At 43.9% G+C, this 19,735-nt stretch overlaps 1 protein-coding gene across 5 annotated transcripts in view; it reads right to left on the bottom strand.

The window, feature by feature from the left end:
* spns2 (SPNS lysolipid transporter 2, sphingosine-1-phosphate) overlaps positions 1–19,735 on the bottom strand; it is a 93,555-nt gene that overhangs the window by 49,728 nt on the left and 24,092 nt on the right. For all 5 annotated transcript variants that reach the window (XM_015035359.1, XM_015035346.1, XM_015035343.1 and 2 more), the window contains exon 3: positions 11,284–11,349. In XM_015035359.1, the coding sequence (XP_014890845.1) occupies positions 11,284–11,349 (66 nt within the window). The remainder of the gene's footprint in view (positions 1–11,283; positions 11,350–19,735) is intronic.

Raw genomic sequence — 19,735 nt, 5'->3', positions numbered from 1 at the left:
TTGTTGTAAGTGGCACCCTGTTGATGGAAAAACATCAAGAGGTTTTCTTATCAACATGTGTTGATGTTTTTCGGGGATTGGCAGGGAATTCCTTTATTGCGCTTCAAGTTATTTTTTATCTTGTACGTTAATTTAATTATTTATCAATTTTTTGTTCTTGTTTTTATATGGCAGGGTGATACTGCTGTTTTATCTGTACTGTGCGCTTATGTACTGTGGTTTCTTGAGCTCAAAGAAACTCCATTAGGGGACAATAAAAATACCTTACCTTATCTTATCTTAATGATAAGGTAAAGATAAGATATTCTTTTTATTCTTTAAGATATAAAGAATATCTTACTTTATCTTATCTTTACGCCTTGTTGTTCTTCCTAAGCTTGGATTCACACCAGCCTCGTTTAATCAAATTCTAGTTCGTTTGCTTAGAAAGTTCAGTTCATTTGGGGAAGAATGGATGAAAAGTTGAGCTCATGTCTTCCTCTGAGGTTTCCGTGTTATTTCCTTCAGTGGCTCTTGGTGCAGCGCCACCACAGGCGAGGAGGGTGAACAGGTTTTTCAAAGGGTTTGGTTCATTTTGATGCAGTGCAGTGAGAAAGCGAACTGCACCAGCTGAAAATGTAACAAATGTTACAACTTTGGTTCCCAGTCAAACCAAGACCAGACTATCAGGCGTGAAAACACCGTAGGGTGTTTATTTAAATCAGTGTCTAATTACGCTTCATCTTTATAAGGTTGTGAAGTAAAGCGTAGCCAAAAACAACAAAACAAAACAAAAACAATAATCAAGCCTCTACAGAACAATGTGCCTGAACACTTTACCATTCCTCACACAAGGAGATAGCCACACTTTGATTGGCCAGTCACAACAATGCCTCTGTGGGTGACTCACTCTCCACTGCATCAGCAGGATATGCAGAAATGTGCTTGTGTGTCTGATTGATATTCCTTGACGCCACGAGGAGGGAGATTTCCCTGTGAAACGCAGGATTCCACCCCCACTACCACCAAAGGCTCCGCATCCGGCTGCTGGACGCCACTTTCATTTCATCCTTCGCTTTTATTGGAAAAAATAAAAAATACAGCTGGCTGCTTACGTCGATGTGAGATGATACATTTTTTTTTATGTGTGTTAAAAATGCAGCACAGCTTCTTCTCCCAACAGTAAAGGTGTAAACCAAAGATGTTAGGGTGTCTCCATTATGATTTTCTTCTGAGATTCAAAAGATTAAATGTGAGGTATTTAACATATTTATGTTATTGTGCAACCCATCAAGCAAAATGTAGGAAAGAAAGTAAGAATTTGGATGCAAGTACCAAATGAAAAGATAATTAAATGTCACTGTCTGAGAGTTTTCCAAAGCAAACATAATTTCTATATTTACTGCTCCAAATTGGTTAGATAGTTGGGCATTTCCCTCAGTGGTCCTCACAGCTATGCAGCCGGACTGTCTAAACGAGGAACCGCAGTTTGATGAATCTGCATGTCCATCAGCTGCCAGAGGCTGAATTACAGGAACAGGAGAAGCAGATCCCTTCTGCAAGTCTGTGCATGTCTGCAGTCAAGGAGTGGCCGCTCGGCAGCATTAAAAAAAACAACACGTCCCAGAGCCGCTTTGACCTGTCCGCAGTGGACAGGGTGTGTGCCCGAGGTGTCGGTGCAAACACTCGGCTTCAGTGCGTGTTTACTGTCCTCCACCTTCGCGCCTCTGCACGTTTCATCATTACAACACCTTAAATGACGGCTTCTTTCTGGGCGGCATGACTGGACTCCTGTGGATCTCAGCTGAAATTCTTCCCTCCCTACACAATGAGAGATTATGCTGTTGCTAATTTTGGGAAGGTTCTCTGTGTGTCACCATAGTGAACCAGTGACTCACCTTTCATAATGACAAACATTCCAATGTAACACAAAACCCACACACTGATCAACCCTTTCAGATCGTACACTGTGTCGCATGTTGCAGGTTTTGCTGCGGAAACACAACAGGTAACCCAACCCTGAATACCGAGGATGTCATCACACAAAGAATTTACTGTACTGGACGCTCCAGCCGCACTTGTCCTTTCTCAGAACTGAAACTGATCATTATCCTTTCAATACAATATTAGAAATACATGAAAAGATGCAAATAAGCACATTTTTCAATCCCATTTTTAAATAAAAAAATAAAAAATTTTGCCCAAAATCCAGGAACATAGTATTCCTTTAGTGAACGCTTGATTATTTATAGATTTAGTATTAAACTTTTGCATGACTGGTTAATAATTAGATAGCAAAATGTGCTTAATTACTGCTCTAAGTGTGCTGTTCTTTCACCAAATGGCCGTTTTTTTGAGTTTGTACGCTCCTGTTAATGATTAATCAATCACTAAATTAGTTGACTGTTATTTCAATAATCGACTAATCGCGATTAATCAGATGAATCGTTTCAGCCCGAGTTCCTGGTGACATTTTAATTGGCTGGGAAGTCAACTGATGACGCGATCGCACAAAATTACAGACATGCAATCAAACGTGTCAGAAATAAAGTGTTTTTGGTCACATTCAAGGCAGATGTGCACATCCAAGTAGAGAAACACCTCACAAATAAAAAAAAGGAAGGAATGAAACAGCATGATGGTTAATTAGCGACATCAGTAAACCTCTGAATTGCAGAGCTCTTTAAAAACATCTCTCCTCTCTGTGTGCAGCGCATCTTATTTAGAGCTAATCCTGTATTAGCATGGTGTTATTTCTAATAAAAACGAATATAATCACAGTAAGAAAGGGATTGAGCCTCTCAGGTTTATGCTGAATTGTTTCTGACTGAGCGCAGTCTGAACAACACCATTAATAATGCATGTATGATAATGTTATATATTACGGCTTTATTCTTAAATACCTAAATCCAATCCCAAGTACCTGTTGTCTAAGGCTGTTTTTTTTTTTTTGTAATGATTAGTATTAAGGTGCCGGCTGTTTTTGAACTTTCTGGGACTTTCTCAGCAATAGCTCTCAACAAGAGCTAATGCTCTCATCACAGCCTGCTGTGTTTTCATACAGTTTCTCATACAGTCTCACGCAGTTTTTTTATTTCATCTGCTTGGTTTGATGTTGCGTTAAAAGGGAGTAAGAAACGGTTGATTCTTTTTCAGCAACAGAAGAAGCTCCGTGCTTTCGTTTGATTCTTTGCTTTTCAGTAAAACAGCAAAGCCAGTGAAGTGCAGCTCAAGTTCAAAGAGAGAATATATAGACACAGAATACACAGCCAAAGAGGAACATTACTGAAGGTTTGTTTTAAAAACATGACGCCTGTGTGCCGTTTTTCCGTTGTATTTTCTGGGGGTTGAGGGTTAAGGGGTTAAAAGGAGTGTGCTTTTTTTTTTCCAGTTCGGGGGAACACAACATTACAACATTGAATTTACATCAGACCTGAAGTAAATTCAAGTTGCTGTAGGCTCATGTGGATCAAATACACTCTCAGTGTTTTTCCTCAATCAAACAGAAAACCTGCTCATGTCTATTGCGCACATTGCAAAGCTGGTAACATTTTAAAGGGGTTAACGAAGCTAACGAAAAGCCTGAAGGGTATGTAGGCCCAGGCCAAAAACATCCAAAGATTTAATTTACCCAGTGGTGTTCAACATAAACTATTTCTGAGAGGCATCCAGAGCCAGTGTAAACAGAGCCGGTCAGCGGTCCTTCCACTCGAACTGGAGACCTGAAAATGTTTCTTTCGCTTTCAGACCGCACAATCACACCTTTGTGTTTAAATCCAGTAAGCAGATGATGAGTTTCTCATCATTGCATGTTTTACATTTTTCTCTTCCCGAGCACTTCGGTCTCTACGAAGGCTCGACATTGACACAAATCATCAGAATAATGACAGATGGCAGGAACCTTCAGCTGGTAGTTTCCAGTGCTCTGCAGCTTCTCTCGCTTCTGTCTTGCGAGTTCTGAAGGAAAGGAGTGGCAGCTTTGTTTCTCCGTCTAATGGTTTTGAAGGACTGCTGTGGGAGGGTGCAGCACATAACTTTCGGTGCGAGTAGGACACCTGAGCCACTGTGAGAGACTGAAACTTCTCACACATTCCCGTGCATCACGTTTCCTCGTCGTGGATTTCCCCTCCGCCCCCTGCACTGCATGTCGGAGCCCCAAACGCTTCTGCATTCCTGACATTTTCTGATCCCTGGTTATTCTCCAGGAATCCCTTCCAGCTCACATTTCAACAACGCAGCCTTACCAGTATCATGATAAATCCCATATGCAGCACAGTTTCTATGAAATGAGCAGCTAATTCCTGCAGAAGCTGGCGTGCCAAGCCTTTTGTTTTATTGAGTGTCGCAGCCACTCTGATGGCTCGTCTCTGCAGCTGCGGCGAATGTTCCCACTATACCTGGTCGACGCGAGAGCTGCATCTGGGGAGAATTACACGCCCCGGCTGGCTGGAGCAAACGGGCCTGGTCTTTTGAGCGTTGCTTGCGTCCAAACACGGCAAGCAGTCTGGTACGAATGAAGAGAGTCGGTAGGTTTATCCGACCGTGAACAAACAAAAATGAGCAAAACTTGCTGGGAACACCGGGGGTGCTTATTATTTTTGAATCATTTTCAGTCGCAGAGCGGCTGAGCGCAGAGAGAGGAGCTTTTCTATTCCTGCCTGTTACTGCAGCAACTGCAGGGAGAGACAACCTAACGACAAGCCCAACATGGCGATTTGCATGCGGGCCTTAACGATGGCAATGATGGAAACAGATCAGCAACACGAATGGACCGCACGTGTCCGATTGATCTGCTGATGTCATATGGCTGCAAGAGAGGGGCAGCCTGACGTAGCAGCAATCAATCCGCGGTACAGACGGGGAGAAAATCTGTCACACAGTTGATGCTCCCAAACGCTTGGCCGCTGACTTTTGCTTCAGATTTGCATGGCTGTCTTCCACATTTGTTTGCGCTTGAAAGTGCAAGCAAGGTCAAATCCGCATGAAAATCTGCGAAAGACCTGGTTGTGTATTTATTCCTTCATCAGCAGGACGCGGGTTCATCAACAAGAGGCGAAGGGGAGGAAGTCAACCGAGGCGGCGTGCCAATCGTCACCCAACAGCTGCCCCCTTTGGAGACATGGCCTAATAAAAACGACCAGAGACGGAGACACAGAGCCACACTGCTGTGATGTTAATGCATCGTCAGGTCATCGCTCTATTCTTATCACAGCAGGGGGGGGAGGTGGGAAGGGTGGGGTGGCGTAAAGGCCGGTGAACAGCACTGCAATGGAATCACCAGGCTTTGGGAATCAATAGCGGAGAAGATGAACACTTGAAGCCGTGCGCGAGGAAGAAGGAGGAAGTCGCAGGAGGTTCGTTCTTCTCCTATCATTTCCTCTCATGTCACATTCGGCCTTTGCTTCTGTAAGTGACAACAAGGCAACAGCAGCTGCCAAACTGCTGAGAGAGAGCGAGCGAGCGAGAGAGAGAGATAGAGGGGAGGGGGGGCAGAGAGGTAACTAGGGATACTGTTGAGGCCAAGAGACAAAATAGGAGTGGCAGTGACTGGCCAAAACAGCTGATCAAGCAACGGTAGCTCGACTTCCCACTTTAAAAGGACAGACAGGCTTCTTTGTGATACTAAACATCTCTGACTGACACGTATCACCTGAAATGTTGGTCATGTGAGCCACCATGGCCGATGTAGCCTTCTTGGTGTCTTCTTTCATGTTCTTGAAGTGCTTTGCCTTTTGTTTTGGTTGTTGTCTTGTTGGCCTTGTCTCAGGCTTATTTCCGCATCTTGAACTGTGTTCATATTGTCCACAGAAATATATTGTGAATCAGTCATTTTTGCAAAGGAATCTATAAATTTATGCGGATATTTTTATCCATCATGGCCAAAATAGCACTGCCTGAGCATGCTGATAATGAGGTTAGCCCGACAGGGCTGATGCTGTGCTTGATTTGTTTTGGGGAGTTGGAACAAGGAAGTAGGAGTGACATCACTTCCAAATTAGTTGCAGAACCAGTTACAAGTCAGAAAAACCAAATGGTTTTTTTTAAATCCCTGAGGTTATAGTGCTTTGATGTCCTTTTACTTAAATTGTGGCTGCAATTTTCACGTTTTAATGCCTGGCAGCCATGTTGGATGTTTAGTTTGACCTCTGACTCCACCAAGTCAGAATTGCAGCTTCAGGAGTTGTATTTTCTTAACTCGGTAACCAAAAATAACCCAAATATTTAAACACTTTTCAATGCATTCTGCTGGTGTTTATTTATGCACCATCAACCTAGAAATACTCAAGAAACAACTGTGGTATTTTTGCACTATTTAAAATGTAAAAAAAAAAAAAAGGCCGGCCATTCCTCACCACAACTTAGCCCACTTTATTAGGAATACAAGTGAAATCCAGTAATGCGCTGAATTATCCCAGCTTCTCTCTCAATTTTGTATTAAAGTAGTGAAACATATGGAAAATTAAATGTGCAGCTTTTATTTTAACAAAGATTTGTCTTATATCTTCTAAATTATATCTAGCGCTGTTACTTCCACCAATATAAGTTCACACCTCAGTTCTGAATTGGTCAGTTCTAGGAACTGTGGGTAAAACTTTAGATATCTGTGTGTGGAAATACTTACAAGCAGATTTTCTGCCAACCAGCTCGCTGCACATGCAGGGATACAAAATGGCTCTATAGACTGGACGTTTATAGCATCTGTGCAAGCCACACTGATGAGCTTTTATGCTACGTGCCCCTGTGACGAGAACTAGAAGAGGTTTTTATTATTTATAAACAGAAAAGGGCTTCAGGTTGTTGGGTCTTAGTGTGGTGTTGAGAGTTTGCAGGTTTAAACTACTGAACAGAGCTACACTCGGGATCTTCTGCTGAATTCAGGTTGCTTGGGCAACATTGTTGTTTCTGGTGTAGCATAGCATTTTTTGAATGGAAAATACAGGAAATAGCAGGGCAGGGGTGGTAGCTTTTTCCTGTTAATTTGGCATTTTTCACCACACACCGCTCTGTCTTTTTGTTTCTTACATCAACACCCTTTGTTCTTTGGCCTATTAAATAACGATGTGCTTCACCTCCTCCTGCTAGTAGCGTGTGTTCGGATTCTTCACGCAGACAACTGCGACACGTTGGGATGTGTGTGCCGAGCCGAGGCCATTAGTCTCACACGGTGGCTGTGCCCTCATTTCTCACAGGTCTCTAGCTGGCTGCGGTAGACTGACACCCTGTCAAGACCGGGGCAGAGTCAGTGTGTGTCTGCGTGTCTCTGCGTGTCTGTATGTGTGTGTGTGTGTGTGTTGGTATCATGTTTCAGACCAGGTGGGTTGGCCATGCAGTGACGACGGCAGCGCACTCGGTCCGTGAGCCGTTTCCAGCCCAGGCCCCTGATTAAGCTGCCTCGCCCACTGTACATCTAGCCATGCTGACCCCAATAACCGTCTCCATGCTAAACCAGGGAGGTATAATTATCATGCCAGCTTCCATTATGAGAGATAATTCAACTCATTAACTTTTCCAGTTTGCCTCAAAGCGCTTGGACACAATAAGCGCAGTATGCTACCAGGAGGGGGGAAAAATGTTCTCTCAGATTTCTCCGTGTTCCTCACAAAAGGAGTCAAACTCCCCCCTCCATGGAAGGTAACACCATCCAGGTGAAACCCCCTCTCCTTTCCTCCATTAACCTTCCATACCCTCTGCCCCCTTGGGCCTGTCCTCTCCACAGCTGTGTGAGACACAGTTACTTCAGATAGCCTCTGCCCCAGGGCCACACACACACACACACACACACACACACACACACACACACACACACACACACACACACACAAACCATATTTCAGCAGCAGAGCCGATTTAGGTCTGGCGCTCTGAAGGGCCCGATCGGCTGGCCGGGGCCACAACGAAGCGCCCCTCCGCTCTGACTTGACGCACAGCTTTGAGCACATCGACCTCTCGGCACCTGAGAGCTGAGACGTTGCCTTTTTGGGTCTGGAAGGACATATGTGCTCAGCAGAGGTGAGCACAGGCCTCGTCCGTTTCTGTTGTGCAAGCTGCTTTTGGAAGCATCTGTGTTGCCAAATTGCACTGCAGAGGCTGGGCTCACCGCTGGGTATTTTCCTTGTGTTGTTCCTGAGTGTGTAAACACGGGGTTAACACAACACATGGCAAAACAATAATTTAAAAAAAACAAACAAAAAAAAAAAAACATTCAGGTCAGTGCTGCTAGGGAGAGATTATTGAGATTTTTTAAAAATTATTATTAATATTTTTACAACCCCCGGACCACAGATTTCACTGTATTTTGTGGGGATTTTACATGATAGACCAGCACAAAGCGGTGTGTAATTATAAAGTGTTAAAAATATAATGCACGCTTCTTAATACTTTATTTTGAAACCCTTTACCAGCCACTTTGAAGCAAAGTGGTAGGAGTATCATGCTAAGGAGACTAAACGTTCTTTTTTCTTTATCAAAGTTGATGGGCTTACCATCTGCAACAAATAACCATATCCACATCATTATTTGGCGCCATATTTAATTCCTAACAGGAAGTCATGGTTGCTTTAACGCAACCTGATTGGTGGACATAGGTTTTAGTGCTGCGCTACGCTGTCCCCTAGGTGTTTGGCGTGTTTAAAACAACGCTCATTTGTGCGTATTTCTGCGGATGAAAGCTTTCCTGAAGCCGATCCTGTGTGTACCATATATTTCTTTAAATCAATGTGGCAGAAATATTCATTTTTATAAAAACCTGGCTACAGATGTACAAGATCTCAGTGTCATGAGCTCAATAAATCATGCAGGTTTATTCAGAGTTGGTTTTTCTGGATGTGTTTGATGTAGGAACAAGGAAGCAACACCGCTGTTTGGTCAAGATGGTATTTCCTGAAGCAACTTGCCATTGACCTTGACATGAAGAAATTGTATTGCAGAATGAAGAAAACCCAAAGAAGATTGTAAAAAAAAAAAAAGAAAGAAAGAAAAAACTTTTTCCTTGAGCACGTTAAGTGATTCTTACTCAGCTGTTAGCTTAGTCTGTGACTTGCGGTGTGTGGTCAGTTTGACCTGGCAGCAGCGAATGAGCAACAACCTCCGCGGAGAGACAACGCCTGCAAAACACCTACATCTGCAGTTTGCGTTCCCAGGTGGAGCCGAGCTGCCGGGCCAGAGAGGATGGAGGAAAGGCAGAACCAGCCAGGTGCTCACAGAGGCGGGGATTGTTCCCACTGGAGAAGGAAGCTGGGGGTGGGGAACGCCGGATGTGCAAGATGTAAACATCCATGTCCACACATCGAGCTGAGACTCTGTCGTTTCCAGAACCAGCATTGCGTCACCCTCCAAACCTCTTCTTCACACCTAGGTTCGGGGTCTGCACCCACCCAGCTCTCACAGCTCGAGGCCCCGGCAAGCACAATTCCTCACTCCGGTGTGAGAAAAGGGTCACCTGGATATCAGGGGCCAAGTGGAGTCCAGAGCAAAACAGACGGGGCCCAGTCACGGTGCGACCGAAACTCTATGCCCCTGGCTTTATGAGGGCCTTTCATGGACTTTAAAGGTATAGGGGATAAATCAGCTGTCTCTGTAAGTCAACAAACACAAGTGTGTTTGAGTCTCTGCAAATGTGGTTCTGTGCTCAGCAGACATAACAAGCCAATGAAAACAAAACACCCTTCATCATTTCTGGTTTCTCCCATACAAACGCAGAGGCTGCAGCAGGCACACAGCAGACAGAAAACTTTCTGCAACTCAGGGCAATTACCACAAATTCACATGAGGAGTCAGAGGCACAAAATACACAAAGGGTCATGTAAAACCAGATTACTGTAGGTGTAAATGAGATTTAGAGGGTTAACAAGTGCCTAATTCAGTGAAAACACTTTACTTTTCCTGCTGGATATTTTCGTCCCTAACCCGCCGTTCAACCAGAGTGAGTTCAGGAACACAGAGTGAAGTGGAGGGAAACACTGGACCGTATTCTTTCCCTGCCTCAACCCTAAACCTGCCCGCTTGTCCTCAATGGCACTTTGTGTGCGGAGAGGCGGCCAGCGCTTGGACGAGCCCGAGCGCACAGGCAGAGACAAGACGAGGTCCTGTCCTCCAATAAGAGGGCTTTGGACGGTATCTCCCTAAAAGATGGATTTATTTCGGGGTTCGGAATGGCACAGGAAGCCATGCCCCAAACCGGAGTCGTCAGACTCTGGCAGCGCGCATACTGGAGCTGTGTTTTCCTCTCTGCCGCACTGACGCTGCCGGGAGGAAACGCTTCCACCGCAAGTCTGTCGCTTGAGTCACGATGGGATCCAGCGGTATAAGAGCAAAAAGCACAAACAGCTTCATTTTCAGTCCAACGCATATTTCTAGAGGTCATCTGAGGCCGACATGTGCGTCAAAACTTTAAATGTTTGTGCATGTAAGGAGTCTTGAAATCGGAAACGTTTTGTGCATTTTGGAGATTTAGACAACGGCTCTGACCCGCTTAAACTGAACGGTCGGAACTTCAACAATCCAACCTTTTTTTTCCTGAACAGTGAACGCACCACACCTTGCTAGCATGTCAACACCACTCTTCAGTGTGGAAGTTGTTCCTGAATGAACAACTTCCACACTCATTTCATTCAGGAATGAAGGAGCATTTTTAGCATCAGTGGGGTTTTTAGAAACAAAAGAAGAACGTTATTTAAAAGAAAATGTGTTTTAATGGAAATCTGAGACACGTCTGCCGTTCATTCATTCAAGATGGCTGGACGGAGTGTAAAGACTCCATTTTACTCATCACATTTAATTTTTAACCTCTGTCAAAGATCAAAGAATGAAAAATGAATTTGGAAATGTTAAGGAAATCTTAGAGTCCTATCTTCTTTAGCGAATATGTATAGAAATTAATGTTTTAGCTATGCTAGCTGCACTACCATAGCATTCGGTCGTTCTTTTATCTTTGTACTACGTTTATCATTGGCCTTAAAGTGAATTTTAAATGTCAAATTCTAATTGTTGCATCTCTGGTAAAAAAAAAAAAAAAAATTTTCTTTAAAACGTCTGTAAAGTTGACATCCAACAAATTTATCCGAGTTTCCGTTTAAAAAAAAGTGAAAACGTAGCTGCTGGATCTGTGTTAATACACATGTAATTTTTATAGGCTGAGATCAAAGCCAAAGATTTGCAGTTCAACCACTTGTTGTTCATTATCCCATTCTTTTAAAATTACACTACTGCGGTAATTACAGTAATCGCACAGATATGCGTTCAGGAGTGGAGCTGCTTTTTTTTTTTTTCTTCTCATGTGTAATTAAGGGATTGAAGGAGAATTACCTGTTTGCAACAAGCCGGCTCCACTGTCGGATACCTCATAGTGCCGCTGGATGTCGAGCAGAACGCCTGCACACGGGAACAAGAAGAAAACATAAGTGTGGTTTCGAGGCGTAATGAGACACTTAATCACAACCACTGAAGTTGATCAGACCAGCAGCACAATCCTGTCTGGCTTTATGGAAGTGTTTTGTGACTCTTGACAGCTAAGAACTTTACCAAGAGGCTGTCATCCAGCTATAATCCATGAAGAGGAATGGATTTTTTTCTTTTGTGCTGCAGGCTGCCATACAGCACTGAGCTTAATAAAAAGACCTACCAGTAAAGTCTATGCTTCACGGTGCTTAAGAACATTTATCTATGTGAAGTAATAAGTGTAAAATCTCCTATTTAGAGTAGAAGAAATCCCATTTTTCTCTCCTCACCTACACCTCTGGAAAAATTAAGAGCCCACTGCGCTGAACCCCATTGAAAACCTCCTGATTTTACCACCAAGTATTGATTTCTGAGTCAAAACATTAGTATTGTTGTTTCTAAACAAATATGAACTTTTTTTCTTTGCATTGTTTGAGGTCTGAAAGCACTGCATCAAATACTAGAGACATGTCAGCACTTCATAGAATTTAAAAAAAAAAAAACAAAGTTCATTTTACTCAAACACAAAAAGTAAAATCAGACAAAGTGATCATTTAAGTTGCCTCTTAATTTTTTCCAGAGCTGTATTTCCATTCTAACTTTCTTGGTGCTGTTATACCTCCAAACTGGAAAAAGTCCACATGTGATTTGCTGTTGCCACTTAACTTTACCAAAAAAACGAGACACCATTCCACTACCAATCCCAACATGTTTGATATCGGAGAGCTGCACATCAGTAACGCCCATTAACAATCAATTGATGCACAACTAACAGGATCCATATTCTCTAAAAATGTCTTGAAAAGAAGCTAAAACAGCCGTTACCCAGATCAAAGAAGGATGGATTAGCAGTGAAGCCCAGTCTGCCTCCCTGGCCGCCTCACAGCTAACACAAACCGAACCCCTTCAACACGGTAACGGCACTGTGCCGAACGGATAAATTATTAAGTAACATCTTGGGAGATAATACACTTGTGAAAAATATTGACTCTTCCTTCCATTTAAATGATAGATAAATGCAGCTTTAAGAGCGTAATCTTCCGGCTTTGCCATCCTATGATTCTGGTACATATATATATTTTGCTATGCAGCACAGATCCGATAGCGTGCGGCTCTGATTGTAGGCTGTTCTCTGATTAATTATTAACCAGATTAATCAGGAAGTAGGCCATGACATCAGCTTCACTTTCAGATCCATACACCCTTCTTCCTGCGGTCAGTCACTCTTCATGAGCGCAGACGGAGTGTCTGCATAGTGTTGCGTGAGATTAAGTAATATTACTTGGGTTGAAATGCAAATCTTTCAGTGCCTAAATGTTCGATTCCGATTCGTAGGGTCACTATTCGATTCGGAGACAATTCTTAATTCAAAAATCTTTTTTTTCTACTCAAATGGTCCAGAGATTCCGTTTGTACCATGTGACGGACAAGAGAAAAAGACTGTAAACAAATAGCGCCTTTATTTAAAGCTATACTCTAAGGTTCTGTACCGCGTCAAATTCCATCAGTTTATAGCGAAAATAGGCTCGTGCATAAAATTCTGTAACTTAATTTACCTGTAGCAGGTTAGCCTAGCTGCCTGGCATTTTCTCTAACAGGAAAATATCAAAGAACTAGTCAAAATGCACACAGCAGGCGAAATGTCGTTGTATAGTGGCTGAGTGGATGCCGAATGCAATATGCAGTAAACTCGCAAATAGGAGCGGCAAAAACGTAGAATCGATTTTTCAGAATTTCTAGGAGTAGGAATTACGATTCTCTATAGCATAGATTCTTTATCTGCACCTCACCAAAATGACAAATGACACTATCGCGTTAAATAAGGCGATGCAGGAGCTATTTATCTACGACATTGAAATGACTTGCTGACAAATAGTGACGTTTGGTATACCACTGCTACTAAATGATCTGTTGAATTTCACCAAAAACAAATCATAGAAAAATTAGTGCATATCCAGCGTTTCCCCTTTTAGTAAAAATCTCTAAACATACAAGCTGTTACATTTGAACGTTTTGAACTGCCAAACCACTTTTTCTGCCATAAAGTCTCCCAACACACACACACGCACGCACGCACGCACGCACACACACACACACACACTTTCTACATCATTAAACTCTCTCTGACTCATTTAAACAACTCCGGAGAGCAGGACAAGTTTTCTAAAATGTTTTCAGTTTCATTTGATGACAGTGAAACAGACTGCATGCGGTTCGTGGATCTGGTGGCACACAAACATGCAGAAGTAATTAAACATCACACTGGCATGACAGAAACCATCGGGGCCTTTGAAGACATTTCAGTCCTTTTACTGTAACCCAAGATTCAAAATCCGCACCAACGTTTTAATGAAGCGACCGGCATCCCGCGCTTGGCAAATTCTCAGGGCCAGGATGCAGATGAAAAGTGCCGAATATCTGCACATCACAGCATTACGACTTGTTTGTGTTGATTACAGGCGTGAAGGGAAAAAAAAAAGAATCTCATAAAGTTTTTTTTAACACGTCATAAACATCTGAAGATCCCAATCAGGAAGGAGATAAGATCAGAGCTAGAGGAGATTCCTTTATGGAATCAGGAAACAAGAAGCAGCAAATGTCTTTTCTCCTGAGAGCACCAGCTTGAAAGTTTTATATATATATATATATATATATATATATATATATATAACATTTTTAATCAGGATAATAAGTAAGCGAGAGTACTATCTAAGCTGTACATTCCAGCAGTCCAAACAAAGAGTGATGTGCCTGGCAGCGCCACGGCTTTGGGATTGCAACACGGCTCATGAAAATGGGTAAAAAACAAAATATAAATAACACGCTGAAAAGCTTCTCTCCTGTGAACACCATCACCAAGCAAACCCCGGTAGTTGCAGTCCACCTGGATCTCTGGAAAGACTTTCTGTCCTTCGTTATCTCAGGAGGGGGGCAAAGAGCGAGAAAGAGTCCACTTTATCAACAGGAACAGAAAGTCAGCCGACTACAACCTGCACGGCATCCCTGGCAACGGAGGGAGGCGGTGTAAAGCAGGTTGCAGGTGCACATACCAGTGATCTGAGTCAGACCACCAGCTTCACATTCCTACGGTGCAGGAAGCACATTTCAGGTTTACAGTAAGAAAATCTTTCCGCTGTTTGTCTTTTGCGATAGCTCGCCTTAAGTTTGCTCATCGTTTCGGGTTTCAGTGGAACACGTCGCTCGCTGCTAACGCAAAGAATCTGACGGTAACTTCGCTGTTTCTGAGGTGTGGCGCCTGCTGAAAAGGCCAGGCGTAATGACAAGAAGGAGTTAAATGTGACTTTTAATGCTTCCTGAAGAGCTAGCAAGTTTTAGGAAAAACGGCACGGTTCTGAAGACGAATGAATATGAATTCAAGTGGAGTCGAGGATCTAATGCAGTGTGCTTAGTGAATCTACTTACTGAAGTACACAAACTTTCAACAACATTCTAATGAAACGCACATGTGGGTTTTCCAGCACCGTTCTTGTGCTGCAAAACCCACAAGAACAGTCGAGCCATTATAAGCAACAAATAAAACATGTTTTTTGGCAAACGTGGGGGCAATCCCCAACATGTGTGACCAAGTACTTCGCTCATGATTCCTGATATTATGATGAGACTGCAAAAGAATGCCTTGATGAAACAATAAACACATTAAAGCTGGGGTAAAAATGAATTAAAAGATACCAGCTACACAGTATTTTACTGACAAATGTCTGCATGGCTTCACCGACACTCTCCCTGCAGACGCAGTAGCTGCAACAGGGACTCTGTCCACCCTGTCAAACAGCAGCAAACGTGTAAAACTGCAGCTGTACAGTAATTAGCCTTGACTGTTAGCCCACCTCCCCGCCCTACTACTGCTACACACACACGCACACACACACACACACTCTCGTACATCTGCTGTGATGAGGATTCCTACACCAGATGGTGGAGCGTCCCTCCTGGACACGGTGTGGGTTCGTCTGAGCCACACCCGGCTAGTTCTTACAGCACAATTACCAGGCAATTAACAAAAAAAAAAAAAAAAAAACACAGCGCAGAGTCAACACAGCGGGCGGCAAGACACCGAGTGCAGATCTGGAATTGACTGAAACTGAGCAGAGCGGCTACAACCACTAAACCACATCAACCCCAAAAGAGCGGTGACTGTTACATGAGAAGGACAAAAACCGTGAGAGTTAACTGTTGAGCAATTGATAAAAACCCCCCGATAAAAACAGAGATGGAAGACAGATAAAGTCGTCCAGTGGGTTGCATGAGTTTCAAGTGCAACGAGCCGTGCAGTGAAGTGAGTTAATCTGTGGGGGATTACGGGGAAGCAGCAGAGACTGCGTGCAGCATCTCAATGCTGCACGTCTGCAGCGTTTCCACCGCTTCACATTCAGCCGGTTCTCCTGACGATCCGTTTCTGCCCCGATCCGCCCTTACAGCCTTTCAGCGGATCTTGATCTTTATTCGCTGCTTCAACCTTTGTTGAAGCCCAGCAGCACCGCTGCAGTTGCCATGACGATGCTGTATGTGAGCTGAAGGAGATAAAGGTCAAGAGAAAGGAAGGCAGTTTTTTTCTTTAAATATTCAAACTGAGTTTACTAGAACTCAGTTTGATGTGCAACATTCGACAGAAGAAAATCTCAGGAAGCGATGAAGAAAAAAGCAAAAAAAGAGATATTTCCAGTAGCTTCGTGAACCAAACATCTCGTATCTCACCTTGTAAGAGTATTTATCCCTAGATTTTGTTCCATTTTGTCACGTTGCATACAGCAACCTCTGTGTACTTTTAGATTTTATTTGGCAAAACAGGACAAAGTTCCACATAATTGTGAAGTGAAAGGTTTTCTAATTGTCTTCCACTCAAAGATCTGAAAAGTGTGGTGTGGATTTGCATTCAGCATCCTTTAGTGGAAACTCTGTTAGCGGCACCTTTACTGCAATTTGCTGGACCGAAGACAAATTAGATTTTGTATCCTGGTGAAATAATGGTTAAATAAAAAAAAGTAGCTCAAACTCAGATAGATTATGCAAACTGTTGGATCCGTGAACATCAGTCTGTGACTCTTTCCACTGATCCTCTGGACTTTGACTGGGCCTTTCAATGATTTGATCTAAATATATTTATATAACCTGAACATAACCGGCATCACTGTATCTGTTGGAAAAAAGAAATTCCCACTGCATGATGCTGCCACCACCATGTCTCGTCAATGAAATTATGTCATTAGAGCGATGAATAGGCTGTCCATCGCAAACGCCAGGGATCTTCTTCAACTTCTCATCCACGTCCCATACCCGTCTTCTGACTTCTTATTTATAAAGGCTTTCTTCTAATACGCCACCATTAGGGCCGGATTTTAAAAAAACGAGGGCCTCTGGCCTGGAGCCAGTGTTGGTGCCCTATACCAGAAAAAAATAAAAATAAAAACAAAAACCTTTACTCATTAAGACGTCAATGCACCAGCTTCCTAAAATGTCTTGAAGTCTCTGACTGTAACATGACAAAGTGTGGAAAAAAAAAAAAACTCAAAGGCTACGAAGTAGCTTCGCAGTGAACTGTAATTGAGAAACACCAGTGAGCTTCTGAGCCGTCGCGGCTCGGCTCGGCGCGACGCCGAATGAGGGGAAACATCCCAGGAATGCGGCTCTTCCTGACGGCTCACGCAAACACCTGCTGCTGCTACCTTCACTCAAGGTGCTCAGCGCCCAGCGGCAGGCCACTCCCTTCCCTTCCCCTCACATGCCTCCCACTCCACCGGCTCAGACTAAAGATGGGGGGGGGGGTTACTATTGACGAGGTGTTTAAACTGCTCCCATTGACCTATTTTTGTGACGTCAGCCAGGTTTTCGTCTCCTGTAACACTTAAAGCCCTCTTTCACGAAACGATTGGTGCGCGCGCGAGCCGGAGCGTTCGCGTACGTACGTGCGCGCGCAGCAGCAGCAGCAACAGCGGCGGCACGTCGCAGTTAAAAACAGAAAGGAGGCCGGCCGGGCGGCTCGCGCTTATCCCACCCGCTCATAAAGTCTGCCTTTATGAGCGGCAGAGATGGAGAAGAAATGACTCAAATCGCAGCTCGCGCGTTGCCCGTGCCACAAATGGCACATTCAGAGCAAATGAATGGTCGCTGATCATTCGGAGATATGAATAGTACTTTTTGTGACTGGGACCCAAACTGTTGATTTACTGTTGAGGTGGCGGTGGCGGCGAAATAAATCCAAATGAAGGCACGAGACAACAAACACAGCCAACCCAGACCGACACGCAGACAGGCCCTCCAGAAGCTGGCGAGAGGGCAGGTTTCATTTCCACACACGCCCCTCCCCCCAACAGAGACCTGTTGGGATCTGCAGCTTCTATTGCATCTATTTCTGTTCAGAGAAACTAGGCTAAGAGGAAGAGGAGAATCCAGTTCAAGAGAGAGACCCTGAACGGACGCAGAGAATAGCAGTCAGCAGCTACATCAGGGCTGAGTTTGTTTCCCTCAAAGCTTTTTTTTTTTTTTTTTGCTTCCATTGTTTGGTATATATGTCTGATTGTTCCCCCTTTCCCCTGGTTTCACAAGCCAATGGATGGAAGTCATTCATTCTGGCCAGAGAGTGCCGAACAGCGGTGAACCGCTCCTGCTGATGTGGGCCAAATCCTCTCCTGCTAGAAAAGGGGGTGCTCCCTTTTTTGTGAGTCGCCCCAGTCAGTATAAATAGAGTCTGGCAGGCAAGGGAGGGAGGCAGGGGAAACATAATGAGTGAGGAGAAAGCGCTGCCTTTCTGATTGTAATCCCGGACATTTTTTTTTTTTTTTTTTTGGGGGGGAAGCGATTCGAGCGCCTGAGAAGGAGCGAGCGGAGGCAGGCCCGAGCTTCAGTCTGAAGTCGAGGGAGAAAGCCGACCACAAATATGCCCGACCGCGGCCGGCGGGCTCCTGACCGACTGCTCTCCTCCCTTTGCCATGTGGCTACACAGTGGGCGGAGGGAGCAGTTTTTCCATTCCGCTTCCTTCGCCTGCCACACAGAAAGGAAACGTGCTGCAGATGTCTGGGAAACGCAGCCGTCCGCATGGGAGGGCTTCAGAGTTCATGCAAGAGGACGGATTCCCCCTCTGTCTGGTGGGGACGAGTCTCGGGACATGCTGGGAAGGGAGCGTGTCCCGAGACTGGAAAACAAAGCTGCTACATTATTTAGATGAAAGGTGCCCAGCTGATCGCCAGTTGCTGAGCAACCGTATGAGCAGCCAAGGTGAATATAGTTTTGCATCAGAATGTTCTTCTCCTTTTCATGAGGTGTTGGAGAAAGTGCCAGAAAAACTAAGAGTTTTCTCCTCTGTCACCTCTTGCTGCACACTGCTGCTCAACTGACTTAAAGACTAAGTGACTATGAATAGCAGTCAGCAGCTACATCAGGGCTGAGTTTGTTTCAGCCCTGATGAAACAAACTCAAGGCTGAAACAAGGGCTGTATATACAGCATTTGTAAAAATGCTGTATATACATCAAATATGACTTAAAGGAAATTTGACTTTGTAATTTCACGCCTTGAAATTGGGCCTCTGTTGCTTTAAGAACTCTGTCTCTTTCTGAATATCCGCCTTCAGGGAGTCATCACAGCTTCTCTATTAACAGTGTTTTTACAAACATTGCACTGAGATGAAGCTCCTACAATGAACTCAGCATGATGCGCAGTTTCACCAAGTGTTTGCTAATTCCTCCTGGCTAGTCTGAAGGAGTGGAGTGGGGTGAGTTAATGGTTCCTCAGATGCTTGAAGGTGGGCCCAAGGCTAGGCCCAACCAATGCGTTTTGCTCAGCTGAATGATTGCCAGGGGAGACGTAAAGCATTTCTCAAACACGCATGAGAGAATCAAGGCCAGGTATGTTTTTGATGAGGGAATATCATCATAACATGTCAATTTTTACCAAATTCAGCCCCCTTTTAATTAAACGACAAACAAATTCAGCTGCTTAGACATTGCCCTGGTGTGAACTCTACATATAACACTGTCACATTTCAACTCGAAACAGCAGGATAAAACCAAAGTATGCAAATACTTTGACAAAGTCAAACCAGACTATCAGTCCACGCCTGGTGCGTTGCCTGAGGCCAGACGTTGCTGCACATTCTGGTTGATCTTGATTTCTACATGTTTATATATCTTCAAGAAGAGGAGATAATAAAGTATACATGGAACAAGTGCCATGGAAGCCAGAGGAACAAGACCAGACATGTATCAACGCATAAACACACAATTTAGGCCTGTCACGATAAACGATAAATCAATTAATGGCACAATAAATTAAACCTATCGACCTCATTTTAATTATCGGCTTT

The sequence above is a fragment of the Poecilia latipinna genome, unplaced genomic scaffold, assembly GCF_001443285.1.
Source record: "Poecilia latipinna isolate Pla-1442-1.1 unplaced genomic scaffold, P_latipinna-1.0 Scaffold20, whole genome shotgun sequence".
NCBI classification, from domain to species: Eukaryota; Metazoa; Chordata; class Actinopteri; order Cyprinodontiformes; family Poeciliidae; genus Poecilia; species Poecilia latipinna.
The sequence above is the reverse complement of the archived record's forward strand: the minus strand, read 5'-3'. Positions and strand labels throughout refer to the sequence as shown.